Source organism: Dasypus novemcinctus, chromosome 12 (genome assembly GCF_030445035.2).
Source record: "Dasypus novemcinctus isolate mDasNov1 chromosome 12, mDasNov1.1.hap2, whole genome shotgun sequence".
NCBI classification, from domain to species: Eukaryota; Metazoa; Chordata; class Mammalia; order Cingulata; family Dasypodidae; genus Dasypus; species Dasypus novemcinctus.
The window spans coordinates 22,290,046-22,306,538 of NC_080684.1; the positions used below are offsets into that span (position 1 = coordinate 22,290,046).

The 16,493-nt window shown below is 43.3% G+C and overlaps 1 protein-coding gene and 1 pseudogene across 1 annotated transcript; both read right to left on the bottom strand.

Moving 5' to 3' along the window:
* Positions 1–244: 244 nt before the first annotated feature.
* LOC131280568 (cyclin-G1-like) lies at positions 245–7,362 on the bottom strand (annotated as a pseudogene).
* Positions 7,363–13,537: 6,175 nt separating this feature from the next.
* Positions 13,538–15,633, bottom strand: RPS26 (ribosomal protein S26). Its single transcript, XM_004466096.5, has 4 exons — positions 15,354–15,633; positions 14,928–15,105; positions 13,908–14,038; positions 13,538–13,651 (listed from the first exon to the last, which is right to left on the bottom strand). The coding sequence occupies exons 1-4, from the start codon at positions 15,354–15,356 to the stop codon at positions 13,616–13,618; spliced, it is 348 nt and encodes a 115-aa protein (XP_004466153.1). The 5' UTR covers positions 15,357–15,633; the 3' UTR covers positions 13,538–13,615.
* Between the last annotated feature and the right edge of the window lie 860 nt (positions 15,634–16,493).

The window sequence follows — 16,493 nt, forward strand, 5'->3', positions numbered from 1 at the left end:
TAGTTTCACATTTATACTGTAGCTTTAATTTGTATGCTTTGCAGATGAATTAAAATCTAAGCATAATTCTACTACTGCATAATACTAAGCAGGCAATTTTCCCAAGTCTGAGAACATTGTTAAACTAGTTGTGATATTCTGATACTTCACAGCTCAGATTTGTTATAATGCAAATAAACCCCTAACTCAGGGTTGTGCAAAGAAAGGCTTCAGAGAAGAGATTTTGTTGCTGTAAATAATCCAATTAAGGAACCGTTTCAGGAATTGTTGGAAGGTGGATGATTCTATAGTAACTATGTTCAATTGCTGTGCAGTACACACAGAAACAATTCATTTCAACTTCTGAACATTTGGTCTGGAATATTTAAATGAATATTCAATTAAACACTTGGATCCAAGCTCTTGCCAGAAGATCAAATATCTGCCACTTATCTGGGAACATTCTGGAGATATTCTACTCCTGTTAATTCTACACACTTCTGTGCTTGGATCTACAGTGCCATGATAGACAATGCCAACACAGAAGGCTTTGTTAGAAAATATGATCTTGCAGTGTCATGCCTAAAGTAGAGCTGCTAGTCTTTCAAAATTAAGGTTGTTTCTCCTTTCACATGGCATGTTCTCGTGAATCAGTGTATAATAGAGTTGCAGAAATTGAAATGTAGTAGTAGCTTTGACTTTCCAACACACCTTTTCTTTTATTTTTTATTTATTTCTCCCCCACCCCCCCAGTTGTCTGCTCTCTATGTCCATTCCCTGTGTGTTCTTCTGTGACCGCTTCTATCCTTATCAGCGGCACTGGGAATCTGTGTCTCTTCTTGTTGTGTCATCTTACTGTGCCAGCTCTCCATGTGGGCGGCGCCATTCTTGGGCAGGCTGCAATTTCTTTCGCGCTGGGCGGCTCTCCTTACGGGGCACACTTCTTGCGCGTGGGGCTCTCCCATGCGGGGAGACACCCCTGCATGGCACGGCACTCCTTGCACGTGTCAGCACTGCGCATGGGCCAGCTCCACATGGGTCAAGGAGGCCCTGGGTTTGAACCTTGGACCTCCCATGTGGTAGGCGGACACCCTATCCATTGGGCTAAGTCCACTTCCCCTGCATATGTTGTTATTTCATTGAGTTCTCAAAAAAGTCCTGTGAAGTATAACTATTACCATTTTTAGATGATGATATGGAGGGTCAAAGAAAGTAAGTTGCCCAAAGTCGAAGGGTATCCCAAAGCAAAACAAGGAATCAAGTTCAGGTTGGTCAGACGTCAAAGTTGAGCTCTTAACTGCTGCACCTCAGGACATGGCATCCATGAGGCCCGGTGCCCTGCCCCCATATCATCTTTAACTGAAACCTGAGAAACTGACCTACCTTCCTCCAGGGGGCCTGGATCTGGATAGGCTGTGTAGTGCCTTATACTGGAGAGAAGGATGCCTCCTCAGAACTTCCTTTTTGCGGTCCCCTCCTCAATTTCCCCCCTCCTTTCCTGGTTCCCCTCCCCATCCCAGGGCTCCCGGGCTTCTCATACCTTGCTTCCTTCCCAGATATGCCTATAATTCAGAAATGATGAGTGCAACATGGACCTCAGAAAGGAGAGCAAGAAGAAAGGTCAGGAAAATAGCCCAAAGGAGGAGATGTGAAGTCTGGGTCTCCGGACCTGCCGACAGGTGAGCTGGGACAATCTCCAGGCTCCAGGCCCCACTGTCCACTTTACTTGTGCAGCGTGAGGTCCACCAGGACTCCCTGCATCCCAGTCCTTATCCCTGTTCATGGCCAGACACCGTAAGAAGCCCAGGACTCCAGGTCCCCCCTCGTCTCCCACACTCCCTTTCCCACCTAGCCCTTTCTGACCCCATTTCACACTCCTGCCCATCTCCTGAAACACTTTAACAGTCCTCTAGAACTAAAGGCCACTCCTCAGTAAAATCCCCCAAAGTCAAAATTCCCTTCCCCATCTACTTTAATGGGAAACCTGGCTCTCCCATAAGGACCCTTGACCAATAACTGTACCTCCTCCATAATTTCATTTTCAAACATCTCACTTTCTGACCTCTTGTTTTTGAGTGATTTTTTAAAATATATTTTTCTTTCTTCTTTTTTTTTTTCTTCCTCAGGAGGTTCTGGGGATTGAACCTGGGACCTCATACACGGGAAACAGGCACTCAACCACTGAGCTACACCCACTCTGCTTTTTTAAATATATTTTTATTAGAAAAGTTGTGAACTTACAAAACAATCATGCCCATGTGCAGAATTCCCATACAACACCCCTCCCCAAACACACTATATTGTTGTAGAACATTTGTTACAGATCATGGGATGATATCAGACTATTACCACTAACTATGGTCTATAGCATACATTTGGTAAATTTTTTCCATGCTCTGCTATTATTAACATAGTACATCTTTGGCATTGATGCAAGAACATTACAGTATTGCTATTGACTATAGTCCATAGGTTACATTAATTGTATTTTTCCCATGCTTCTCTATATTCTTACCACCTTGCAATAATAATATACATTTGTTCTAGTTCATAGCACATTCTAACATTTGTACTATTAAACACAATTCTTATCTACCTCTGGGTTCACTGTGTTATTCAGTCCCTAGATTATTCTCTAGCTTTCTTTCAATTGACACTTACATCCCTAGACTACCCTTTTCAGCCAAAATCCCATTTATAAACCAACTCTGTTAGTTAGTTCTACTCACTATAATGTGTTATCATCAACTCTATTCATTTCCACACTTTTACAGTCAAGTTAATGAAAACTTCTACATATATTAATCATTAGTATCCCTCCTCCTATCTCCTAATAACATATCCTTTAGGTTTTAGCTCTATGAGTTTATTCTTCATATTTAGTTCATATTAGTGAGACCATGCAATATTTGCCCTTTTGTGTCTGGCTTATTTCACTTAGCATAATGTCTTCAAGGTTCATCCATGTTGCCATATGTGTCTCAATTTCATTTCTTCTTACAGCAGCGTAGTATTCCATTGTATGTATATACGATATTTTGTTTATCCATTCATCAGTTGATGGACACTTGGGTTGTTTCCATCTTTTGGCAATTGTGAATAATGCCACTATGAACATTAGTGTGCAAATGTCAGTTCACATCATAGTTTTCAGTACTTCTGGATATATTCCTAGCTGAGGAATTGCTGGATCATATGGCACTTCTATATTTAGCTTCCTGAGGAATCACCAAATTTTCTTCCACAGAGGCTACATCATTTTACATTCCCACCAACAGGGAAGGAGTGCTCCTATTTCTTCACATCTTCTCCAGCACTCCTTCCTTTCTGTTTTTTTAACAATGGCCATTCTATGCGGTGTGAAATGTATCTTGTTGTTTTGATTTGCAATTGCCTAATAGCTAGTAATAGTGACCATTTTTTTCATGTGCTTTTTGGGCATTTGTATTTCCTCTTTGGAGAAATGTCTATTAAGTCTTTTGCCCATTTTTCAATTGGACTGCTTACTCTTTTATTGTTGAGTTGTATAATCTCTTTATATAGAATGGAAATCAAACCCTTATTGGATTTATGGTTTCCAAATATTTTCTCCCATTGAGCAGGCTGCCTTTTCACCTTCTTGACGGAGTCCTTTAAATCACAACAGTGTTTAAGTATGATCTGACCTTTTATTTTTACCAGGTCTACTGGCCCCACCCCAACCAGAACTTGAATCTCTTGATGGACAGCACTTCCTTCCCATTGCAACACCCTCCCCGTGACCTACTTTTCTCCTTGACCAATGTAGCTCCCAGGATCACTCATTACAATTCTCCCATGAGCGCACGCTCACCTCCTTCGCCTCTTCTCACTTCAGCATATTCACATGGCTGATCCACAGCTTCGCTGAAATCCAATTCTCCATCCCTTTGGGTTGGGTACCCCTTCAATTGAACATAGTTAGAAAAAACAACTCAACTCTGCCAACTGGTCTCACTTTAAATTCCTGACTTTTAACTTCATGGGCTACTATGCACAGACCAGTGTATCAGACCACACTCCCTACCTACTCACTTTCCCACTCTCCTAGATGTCTTTTTCATTCTTTCCCCTCTCCTCAAACTCCCGCTCTTCCTCCCTGTATCCTTACTCTCAGCTGATGGATGACCTTGCCTTTTACTTCACTGAGTAAGTACAAGTAGCAAACAACCTATGTACTTCTGGACCATACATTCCATCTTCTCTCCTCTTATTGTAGATAAAATGTCCATGCTCCTATCCAAGGCCAATTTCTCCACTTGTGCACTGGATTCCATCCCTTATTCTCTGTATAGGGGTATAGCTCCTTCTGTCTCCTATAACATTTACTTTCCCCTCTTTATTTCCCTCTGTTATCCCATTCTCAAACAAACACGCTGATATTTCTCCCATTGTATAAAGTCCCTCTTGAGGGAAGTAGATGTGGCTCAAGCGATTGGGCTCCCATCTACCATATGGGTGGTCCAGGGTTCAATTCCTGGAGCCTCCTGGTGAAGGCAAGCTGGCCTGCACAGAAAGCTGGTTGACACAGAGAGCTGGCCCAGGTGGAGAGCTGGCCTGTGCAGGAGTGCTGACCTGCACAGAGCACTGGCTCACAAGGCAAGCTGGCCCAAGTGGAGAGCTGGTGCAGCAAAATGACACAACAGAAAGAGACACAGAGGAGAGACAATAAGATACACAGCAGACCAGGGAGCTGAGGTGGCGCAAGAGACTGACACTTCATTCCCACTCTGGAAGGCTCCAGGATCAGTTCCTGATGCCGCCTAAAGAGAAGATAAGCAGACACAGAAGAACACATAGCAAATGGACACACAGAGCAGATGGGAGGCAGGGAAATAAATAAATAAATCTTAAAAAATAAATCCCTCTTGAGACCCACTTCTTCCACAGCCCTATTTCTCTCCTTTTCAGCAAAACTCCTTCAAAGAGATGTCGCCACTGTTCTCTCTCCCATTCTTTCTATCTTTCTCCCCACCCCCCATAATCTCTTGAATCCACTCTGCTAATGCTTTTGTCCCTACCACTCCACTAAAACTTCTTGTCAAGGTCACCAGACTCCATGTTGCTAAATCCAACAGTTATTTCTCTGTCTTCTTATTTGACCTATTAGTAGTAGTTGGCACAATGTTCCTCATGCTCTCATCCTTGAAACGTTTTCTTTATTTGACTCTTGGACAGCCACAAACTTTTAGGTTTCTTCCTACCTCGTTGCCTTTTCTTTCTCTCTCTTTTGTTGGTTCCTCCTCAGTTCCCTGATTTAAACCTTGCTCTAACCAGGGCTCAGTGCCTAGATCTTTTTTTCCCCTATCTATACTCCCTTCCTAGATGATCTCATCCAGCCTCATGAATTAAAACCAACTACAGAAAGTGGTTAAGGGAGGTGGACTTGGCCCAGAGGTTAGGGCTTCCGTCTACCACATGGGAGGTCTGCGGTTCAAACCCCGGGCCTCCTTGACCTGTGTGGAGCTGGCCCATGAGCAGCGCTGATGCGCCCAAGGAGTGCCCTGCCACCCAGGGGTGTCCCCGCGTAGGGGAGCCCCACGCGCAAGGAGCGCGCCCCGTGAGGAGAGCCGCCCAGCGCGAAAGAAAATGCAGCCTGCCCAGGAATGGCGCCGCACACACGGAGAGCTGACACAATAAGATGATGCAACAAAAAGACACACAGATTCCCCTGCCGCTGACAACAACAGAAGCGGACGAAAAAGACGCAGCAAATAGACACAGTGAACAGACAACCAGGGCAGGGGGGTGGAGGGGAGGGGAGAAAAATAAAAAAAAATAAATCTTAAAAAAAAAAAGTGGTTAAAATGGGAAATTTTATGTTGCATGTGTCACAAAGATTATAAAATAAAACAAGCAAGACAAAACTATAAGGTAATGATCCCCAAATTTTTATCTCCAGCTTAGGCCTCTTTCTCTTAAACTTCAAACCTTTATATCCAACTGCCTACTTGACATCTCCAGTTGGATGTAAAACATGAAAGGATACATACATGAATAATATAAGTATAAAGAAATGCCTGTGAATGACAAGCACTAAATTCAAGATACTGCCTACTTCTTGTGGGTTTGGAGTGAGCTGTAATCAGGGGAGAGTTCATAGGGAGATTTAATTCTACAGGTAACCATTTCTTCCATAAGCTGAGAGGTAGATAGACAAGCATTTGCTGTATGTCTTAAATATTTCATTATAAATTAAAAAACTATTTTGCAAAAGAAGAAAAGCAAGGTGGAGAACAGTACATAGTGTGCCACCATTTGTGTTAAAATCTTTGTATATATATATAGATTTATACAGGCAACTGGTTGTAAGTGTTTGCCTCCTGGGTAATTGAGGAAGAACTGAGAGTTATTTTCACTATGTGTATTTTTTAATAGTTTGGATTTTGTACCTTTTGTATTATTACCAATTGGGGAGTGCAGGGGTCACCACTTCCCCTAAACCTTCTGAGCTTGCCTTTCTTACTCAAGACCCTCAGTCCCTCAGGCACCTTTACAATTTTTTCAATCAATTCCTTTTTGCTTCCTCTTTCTTCCAATTGATCTTGGACTCCGCCATCCACTGTTCCAACCATGACTGAAATGGTACCATGATTCCCATGTTCATATTCCCATACTAAAGCAAACCTGTCATGTATCTTCTTTCTTGCTCCAGTACAATTCCTTAATATTTTTCAAAGTATGGTCTGAGACCAATTGCATGAGAATCACTTGGGATGCTTAATAGCATTTTGATTCCTGGAACCTACCCTGAACACTTTGAATCCTACATTTTGGAGGTGTGGCTTAGGGCTCTGCATTTTATTCAAATGACGGAGATTGTAATTCTCACTCACACAAAGGTGATTATTTATTCATCCATAAATGATGAACACTTGCTATATGTCAGGTTATATAATTGTCCATCTATACACTGTCCCTGATCTCCTGAACTCACAGCTCAGGAGGTATTCCCCAAGGAAGCTGGCAGGAAGACTCTGTTAGTACATGAATATCTTAGTTTGCCAGGACTGCTCTAGCAGATATCACAAACTGGTTGGCCTAGACAACAGGAATTTACTGTCTCACAGTTTCGGAGGCCAGAAGTCCCACATCAAATTATCAGCAGGCCATGCCTTCTCCAAAGTCTGCAGCATTCTGGTGGTAGCTTGTTGGCAATTGATCTCTGCTTCCATCACATGGCAAACTGTCTCTTTCTGTCTCCTGCTGTGGCTTCTACTACCTCCGTGTCCAAATTTCCTTGCTTTTAAGAACTTCAGGGAAGCAGATTTGGCTCAACTGATAGAGCATCCGCCTACCATATAAGAGGTCCAGGGTTCAAACCTAAGGCCTCCTGATTCGTGTGATGAGCTGGCCCACGTGCAGTGCTGATACACAAGGAGTGCTGTGCCACACAGGGGTGTCCCCCGTGTAGGGGAACCCAATGCACAAGGAGTGCGCCCTGCAAGGAGAGCTGCCCCACGTGAAAAAAACACAGCCTGCCCAGGAGTGGTGCCACACACATGGAGAGCTGACACAGCAAGATGATGCAACAAAGAGACACTGATTCCCAGTACTGCTGACAAGAATGCAAGTGGACACAGAATAACACACAGCAAATGGACACAGAGAGCAGACAATGTGGGGGGAGGAGGGAAGGGAGAGAAATAAAAAATAAATAAAAATAAAAATGCTACAGCTGCTATGGAAAACAGTTTGGTGGTTCCTCAAAAGGTAAAACATAAAATGACCATATGACCTGGCAATTCCACTTCTAGTTATATATCCCAAAGAACTGAAAACAGACACTTGAAGAGATAGTTACAGACCAATGTTCATAGCAATATTGTTCATACTAGTTAAAAGTGGGAGCATCCCAAGTGTCCACCAACTGATGACTGGACAAATACACACACAAACATACAATGGATTATCACTCAACCTTAAAAAGGGATGGTGTTCTGATAAATATTATGAGTATGAACATTGAAGACAACATGCTGAGGGAAATAAATCAGACATAAAAGAAAAAATATTGTATGATTTCACTTATGTGAAATATCTAGAATAAGCAAATTCATACAAACAGAAAGATTACAGTTTATCAGGTGCTAAGGTGGTGGGTAGGAGGAAAGGAAGGAGGAATTATTGAGTAATGGGTACAGTTTCTGTGTGGGGTGATTAAAAATGTTTTGGTAACAAATGGTGGTGATGGTGGTACAATAATGTGAATGTAATTGTTATCACTGAAGCATACACATAAACGGCTAAAATGGGAAATTTTATGTTAAGCATGTTACCACAGTCTACGTTTGAAGTAAAAGTGATATAGATACTGAATAAATGAATGAAAATCTAGATTCTAGCCTCAGTTCTCTCATTTAACTAGCTCAGTCTTCTTGGACAAGTCTATTAGGTCATGAATTCATATGAAGTGGACTCACTGATACTTAAGTTTGCTTCGGAGTAAGAGGGAAAGGGTGGTCCAGGACCTCGATATACTGTAGTTCTCTTCCAGGAATCCTGGCTACCTCAGGGAATTGACTTGAAATCCAACAACCTCACAGGTGGACAGTGGACGAATGGCTGGGAGAGCCCAGAGGTTTCTATCTGGCTTGCATACTTTCACACATTGTCTGGTGAATATATCAGAAGGGTCACAGGACTGAGACTACAATAAATATTTTCCCCAATACTCCATAATTTTTTTAAAAGATTTATTTTTTATTTCTCTCCCCTTCCCCACTCTCCCCATCCAGTTGTCTGCTCTCTGTGTCCATTCACTTTGTGTTCTTCTGTGTTCGCTTCTATTCTTGTCAGCGGCACCAGGAATCTGTGTCGCGTTTTGTTGTGTCATCTTCCTGCGTCAGCTCTCCGTGTGTGTGGTGCCATTCCTGGGCAGGCTGCGCTTTTTTTGCGTGGGGCAACTCTCCTTGTGGCACACACTCCTTGCACGTGAGGCTCCCCTACGCGGGGAACACCTCCGCGTGGTCCGGCACTCCTTGCGCGCATCAGCACTGCACATGGGCCGACTCATCACACGGGACAGAAGGCCCTGGGTTTGAACCTTGGACCTCCCATGTGGTAGGCGGACGCCCTATCCGTTGGGCCAAATCCACTTCCCCATAATTTTTTTTTCAATGACAAGGTTTGCAGAGATCTCTACCACTTTCATTGTGACCACCTACTCGAACCTCCATCCATAAAAGTAGAGTAGGCTGCAGTTTTTGTTTTTTTAGAAAAATACTTGTTTTTTTTTTTAAGATTTATTATTTCCCTCCCCTTCGACTCCCACCCCGACCCCCATTGTCTGCTCTCTGTGTCCACTCGCTGTGTGTTCTTCTGTGTCTGCTTGCACCCTATACGGCACTGGTAAACTCTTTTTTGTTGCATCATCTTGCTGCATCAGCTCTGTGTGCAGTGCCACTCTTGGGTGGGCTGTGCTTTTTTCATGTGGGGTGGCTCTCCTTACAGGGCACACTACTTGCGTGTGGGGCACCCTCACACCTGGGTGACCCTGCGTGGCACAGCTCTCCTTGTGCGTGACAGCCCCGCATGTGAGCCAGCGCACCACACAGATCAGGACGCCCTAGGTATCAAACCCTGGACCCTCCCATATGGTAGGCAGATAAGCCATGTCCACATCCTGTTGCTGTTTGTGTGTGTGTGTGTGTGTGTTGTTTTTAAGTCGAGTTTCATCGATTTCTTATACTTTTTCTTTTTGGAGGTACTGGGGATTGAGGCCAGGACTGGGCTATACCTGCTGGTCAAGGCTGCTGGTTTTGCTGTCCAAACTCCTGGAAAGCCTCAAGCTTACTTGTGGGTCACTTCTGACAGCATGGCACATGTGGGGTTTTTGGAGTGGGTGATGTATGAACAGGAGGTAACTTTCCCATGTATGGAAATTGGATATCCTGACTGCTCAAACAAATAACAGGACAGTGGTTTTGCCACTGGTGTTGATTGGGAGATGGAATGGAACCACTTTAGGGACCAAAGCACAACTTTTATGGTTTATCTGACACTCCAAAATCACAATAAACTTAAGTTATCCTCAAGTAGAAAAAATGGTAATCCTATTCTTAGCAGTTAGGCTCTTGAAAGTGGGACCCCAGGACAGATGTGAATACTTTGCATTCAGACTGCATAAACTGGGAAGTGGATGTGGCTCAAATAATAGGGCTTCTGCCTACCATATGGGAGGACCTGAGTTCGATCCCCAGGGCCTCCTGGTGAAAAAGAAGAGAAAGCATGCCTGTGCAGCGAGCTGAGTGCCCACAAGTTCCCGCATGGTGAGCCAGTGCCTGCACAAGTGAGTCACGCAGCAAGATAACGCAACAAAGGAGAGACAAAGGGGAGAGTCAAGGTGAAGAGCAGCAGCAACAAGGAACTGCCATGGCGAAGCTGACAGGGAACCTCTCTCCTTATCAGAGGTCCCCAGGATCAGATCCTGGTGAAAGCTAAAGGAGAAAAAAACGAGAAGACAAAAAGAGAAACAGATACAGAAGATGACACAGTGAATGGACACAGGCAGCAAAACCAGCAGGGCGGGGGGAGGGGAAGGGAGGGATATAAATAAATCTTAAAAAAAAAAAAATAGAATGCATAAATCCATGGGCCCTAACCTGAGTAGTTCAATTAGAACCTATTCTGAGTAAGGTGACTGCTAAGAGTTGTGAAGATTTTCTTTTAGGAGTAATGAAATTGTTCTAAAATTTTTTTGTGTGGTGATGAATACACAACACTGATTATACTAAAAGCCACTGGTTGTACACTTTTATGGTATGTGGATATTTCTCAATAAAATGACTGAAAAAAAAAACCTATTCTGAGAAAAGGATATGCTGTGCCTATAGTTTTTTGTTGTACTTTTGTTTTTGAGGTACTAGGATTGGGAACTGAACCCAGGTCCTCATATGTGGGAAGCCAGAGCTCACCCATGGAGCCACATCGGCTCCCGCCTATAGACATTTCAAGAGGAATCTTGCAGTTATACTCATCTGTCTCCCTGATCTACTAATTTAATCTGGTTTCACTGAGCAAGCTGAGATTCGGGACCACCATACTCAGCACCCATTTTTATTCTGGGCTTCTTGTTCTTCCATCCAATGTTTGCCCAGGGTATAAAGGGGTCATTAAAGTGTAGAGGAATCAGGGGTCCTAATACCAATCTCCTGTGGGTTTCCCCAAAGAATGGACACTCTTGCCTACATTGTTCTGACAAGTTCAGGATCTGTCTTAAGGGTTCCAGCACATCCACTGGTAAACTGATAATAAGTTTGGGACCTTTTTTTTTAAGGAGGTACCAGGTTTGGAACCCAGGACCTTATACATGGTAAGTAGATACTTGGCCATTGAGCTACCTCCACTCCCCATGAACAGCGATTTTTTTCATGTTTTTAGCATGTACACGGGGTCAAACCTGGGACCTTATACATGGGAAGCAGGCATTCAACTACTTCATTTACGGAACCACCATTCTCTGAAATACTTCCTTGCTATCATTCCTTTGAATACACACTTGCAAAGAATGTGTTTCCCAGCATATTGGTAATTTAATTGAAACCTCCAAGCTATTGCTTTAGCTCCATTTAAGAAAAAATATATACATGCAAATTGACAAAGCCAGTTCTTACTTCATTGCCATTCTCAGATGGGATTTTCCAGACAATGGATTCCTTAAAAGCTTCCCAAGTCATGCACCTCCCATTAAATCTTCAGTGCCCCCACCCCAGACTTCTACTCAGGGGCATGCACAAGTCAGCTTGAAGACCGGAGCTTTAAGTTATTTCCCGTTATGTTCCTCACTCAATATACAGTTTAGCTTTTCCTTATTCTCCTAGTTTCTGTTCACCCATCTTTAGTTTGCCAACCAAAGCATTGGCCAGGTTGAATTAACCCAAGGGTCACAGATAAACTCCTTTTTTCACAGCTTTGCAAATTAGGGAAAGCTAAGGCTCCAAATACAAAAAAAAAGTTAAACGTGTGCCCAAAGAGCTAAAGGAAATCAGAAAAACAGATGAATGATAGACATCATGTAAAGGAACAAAATAGGAATTTTTCTCAAAGAAATTAGAAATTCCCTAGAGGGGCTCTCAACAGCAAGTTAGAGCTTGCAAAGTAATCAATGAATCTGAAGAAAACCGAGATCAACCAGAGGAGCAAAAAGAAATTTAAGTCTGAAGAACCTGTGGGGGATCAAGCGCATTTTGCATTATGGGAGCGCCCAACGAAGGGGCAAGGTGCAGATTATTAAAAATGAAATGGGAGGGTGGGGGGTATATGGGAACCTGTTTCTTTAATGTAACATTTTTGTGATGTATCTTCAAAAAAAGTTTACAAAAATGGGGGTGGAGGGGTGGGGAGTGGGTTATACGGGATCATGTTTTATTTAATGTAACATCCTGTGTGAGCTATTAACTTTAATTTTAAAAAGTGTTTAAAAAAAAAATGAAATGGCTGAAAAACTTCCCAAATTTAACAAAAAGACATGAATGTACTCATTTAAGATGCCCAATTTACAGGATAAATCCAAACTCACAATGCAGCATATTATAATCAGACTAAAAGCTTACATGTCACACATTAAAGAAGCCTCAATAAAATTAAGTGCAAATTTCTCACAAGAAACCTTGGATGCCAAGAAGGCAGTGGGATGACATTTCAAGTGCTTTAACACAAAAACTGCCCACTACATTCTCTCTAGGTGGAAGCAGGTACACATCTCAAGTTGGGTTTGGTTCCCTGTGCCTCCTAAAAATACGAGCACACAACAGAGTGCAGACAGTGAGCACAAATGGAGAGGAGAAATAAATCTTAAAAAAAAAGAGGCTAAGACATTACCGGATAGCTAAGGGAGTTTGTCACCACTAGAAGACACTGCCAGAGCTATTAATGAGTTAAAAAGACTCAGGCAAATTTAAATGCCAGTACTATTTTTGGTTTGTTACTTTTTTCCCCTACAGAATCTAAAAGGTAAATGCCTAAGATGAAATGAGAAATCAGTGGTTTTGAACCCAGTGTATAAAAATGCAATTCTCAACAAGTACTACATAAAAGGAGATAAAAGGGTGTAAGAGTATAATTAAGGGAAGCAGACGTGGCTCAACTGATAAAGAATGTCCATCTACCATATGGAAAGTTTAGGGATTGAACCCAGGGCCTCCTGGCCTGTGTGGTAAGCTAATCCATGCACAGTGCTGCGGCACACAAGGAGTGCTGTGCCATACAGGGGTGTCCCTTGGGTAGGGGAGGTCCCACGTGCAAGGAGTGTGCCCCACATTGAGCACGTCCCCTACCCCTGTAAAAAAACACAGCCTGCCCAGGAGTGGCACATTGAGAGCTGACACAGCAATGACACAACAAAAAAAGACAGATTCCCCGTGCTGCCAAATGGACACAGAGTGCTGACAATGGGGGGTGGGGTGGGCGGGCAGTTAGGGGAGAGAAAAAAATATAAATTTCTTGAACTTGATAAAAACACTTAAGGATTTCTAGTCAGTTACAGTCCCTTTGAGACATCCGAAACCCCCAAGCTATCTGGCACGAACTTAACACGCTATAAAGCTTAATTTTCCATTTTATTGTTTTATTCCCCCCCAGCAAGTAGTATTTCGTCCATCTTTAAGGACTCAGCTCCTTACATAGGCTTTGGCGGAGGTCGTGGAGCAGCACCCTGAAAAAAAAAAAAAGAGGAGTAAATAAAAACGATGGATTCAAGACCACGTAACCCCCACCCCAAGTAATTAAATGTTCTCCTATCATCACTAACAATGTATTCAATGTCATTAAGACACGGAAAGCTGGTAGATGTGGAGACCTTTCCACTCCACCTGAAAACAACAGGACGGACCTTAACATTCCTTGAGTTTTCACAAATCATTTTATCCATCAGCCCTTAGCTTTATCACCCCACTTTTTAACATACTCACCGCAGGTCTAAATCGGGGTGGGGGTGTTCGGTCCTTCCGGGCTTCACGAGACCGGTTTCTGACCACCTTGCTGTGAATGGCACAACTCACGCAGTAATGTAGTTTCACATACAGCTTAGGAAGCACGTACGCTGAAAAGTAAAAATTAACACATGTATATTATTAGGTATATAATACCTTGTTCTTTCTTGCTCATTCCATTACTCAAAACTTTATCTACAACTACTGAATTGTTAGGCATACCTACAGAACCTTCTCACACCCAAAACAGCTATCCATTCAGCTTCTGATATGTAAGCACACTTGAAAAGCATGACCTATAAGCCCATCTTTTTTTTTTTAAGATTTTTTAAAAAATCCTCCCCGTGTTTTCTGCATCCACTCGCTGTGTGTTCTTCTGTGTCTGCTTGTATTCTTGTCAGCCGCACCAGGAAGCTGTGTCTCGTTTAAGCCCATCTTGTCAACCCTCACCCAAACCCTCACCCAAAGTGTTAACAAGTATTCTTCAATTCTTTAGAAGGGACACCAGCCTTAATATCTACACCCCAGGACCTCTCCTTGTAGCCTAAGAACTGAATAAAATCACATTATCACACGCCAGATATCACTCTAGTCTACCAAACTAGACAGTCTTCATTCCTGAAACTCTTACTCATCTTTGCATTTTCACTACAGGCACCCAAACGCTCTTCAATAATTCGAATTTCCCCGGCTCTTGTTTCCCCGCATTAATACAGAGCAATAAATGGCCAAGTGTTTTGGAATGTCATTCCTTACACAGGCTACCTCGGTTTATGCACTCTATGACAAAAACTCGCTCTCTGCCCACGTGCACCAACCCTTTCAGGCACGGCTCAAAACAGCAAACGAGAGAGCAAAAATAAAATCATTTTACCAGCAACAACCTTTAACGAACACGAAAAGTAATTGTCCAGGACGCTTTAGAGCCGTGCCAACGACCAGAGCCAAGATGCGAGGATAAGGAACTGTGTAAGTACTATGGGCAAGACGTTCACTTACCGTCGAAGACACTGGCTTCGGAAATGTCCCTGACGGCTGCGGCCTCTACTATATTTCGAATGACGAACTTCTTAATGGCCTTATCCTTGGGCACGCAGCGGGCGCAGTTCGTGCAGCGAATAGGCTGCACGTGGCCGCGGCCCTTTTTGGCACGACCGTTGTTCCTTCTTTTCTTTGTCTGCACCAAGACATAAGTCCTGGTAGGTAAAGGACGCAGTTTACCCAGCCTCAGTCCCTTTCCGGCTACGTTCCGCGTCAGAAGCCTCCAGGAGGCGCCACTTAGATCTCCTGTCCCTCCGCACCCAGAAACGCACACGTTTCGTCCACCCTCCACTACTATCCGGGGTCTCAATTCCCACAACCCAAAAAATGTCCTCCTCGAAGCCTCCACCGGGATGCCCGTGCTCACCACGCGGCAGAACTCACCATCTTGGAAGCGAACACGGAAAAGAGGCTGTGGTTTCCGGCCCGGTATTCTTATATAGCGCAAGATCCCTACGCTTACACAGGAAGAAGCCTTAGTAGACGGACACCAAGACCGGCAATCCGCTTGAGTCAAATTTTCTTTATTATTCAGCGTTTCTGGTGCAATCTGAAGTGATATGCCGTTTCTAGAACTTATGCTTGGAACTAGATACCCGTGGGACTATTTAACCTGTTGGCGGAAGAAAATTACGGTTATACGTTACCCAGGAAGCATCGCGACATCTTACCCCTGACGTAATTCTGAGGCTTTTTGTTTTCCGGTTTTCTGGACTCTAGGAGTGGAAGTTGCTCGCCCCAACTTCGTGAAACGCGTTCCTTGCTAGAGGTCAGAGGGGAAGAGGTGCATGGTGGGAGTTGTAGTGAGAGAGCGAGAGCCCCGGGCTCCCAGGCCTTAGAGCCGAGGCGGCGCTACGCCACTGGGGGACGCCCTCGGTTCATTTCTCCAACAATCCTGTTGGATTTAGAAGCGGAAGACCTGGGAGGAAGCAAAACGCATTAATTCCTTCGTCTAATATGGAGAAAATCTGACAATGAGGAGCCTGGATAAGGGCATCGGTGCTAAGGCCGTTTCATTCATCTTTGTAAAGTGCCAGGCACTGCGGTAAGCCCTTTGTAAATATTAACTCATTTAATCCTCAGCAAGCCTATGAGGTAGGTACTATTATTATTGAAAAACTAAGGTGCCGAGAGGTTAAATAAATTGCCGAAAGTCACACACAGCTTGTAACAGGTGTTCTGACTCCACTGTATTATTTTTTTCTCATCTAACCAACAAATGATGAGACCAACGACAAAATTTTATGACCCTGACCCAGAGTAGAAATATATTTTACATTGGTACCCAATACGTACACAGACACATATATGCACACGTGCAAAACTAACACAAGTTTCGTGAAACTGTATTTACCCTCATGGCATAAGGCGCAGTGATATGTTGTGTTCTCTATTTTATTTTAATAAATGCTAACCAAGACCTACTAAAGTGATTTCACCACTTACTGATGAGTCCAGCCCGCGTTTGCGTTTGAAACACACTTTCTTATTTATAAGCCCCATTTACTTTTGATGAGCCATGAG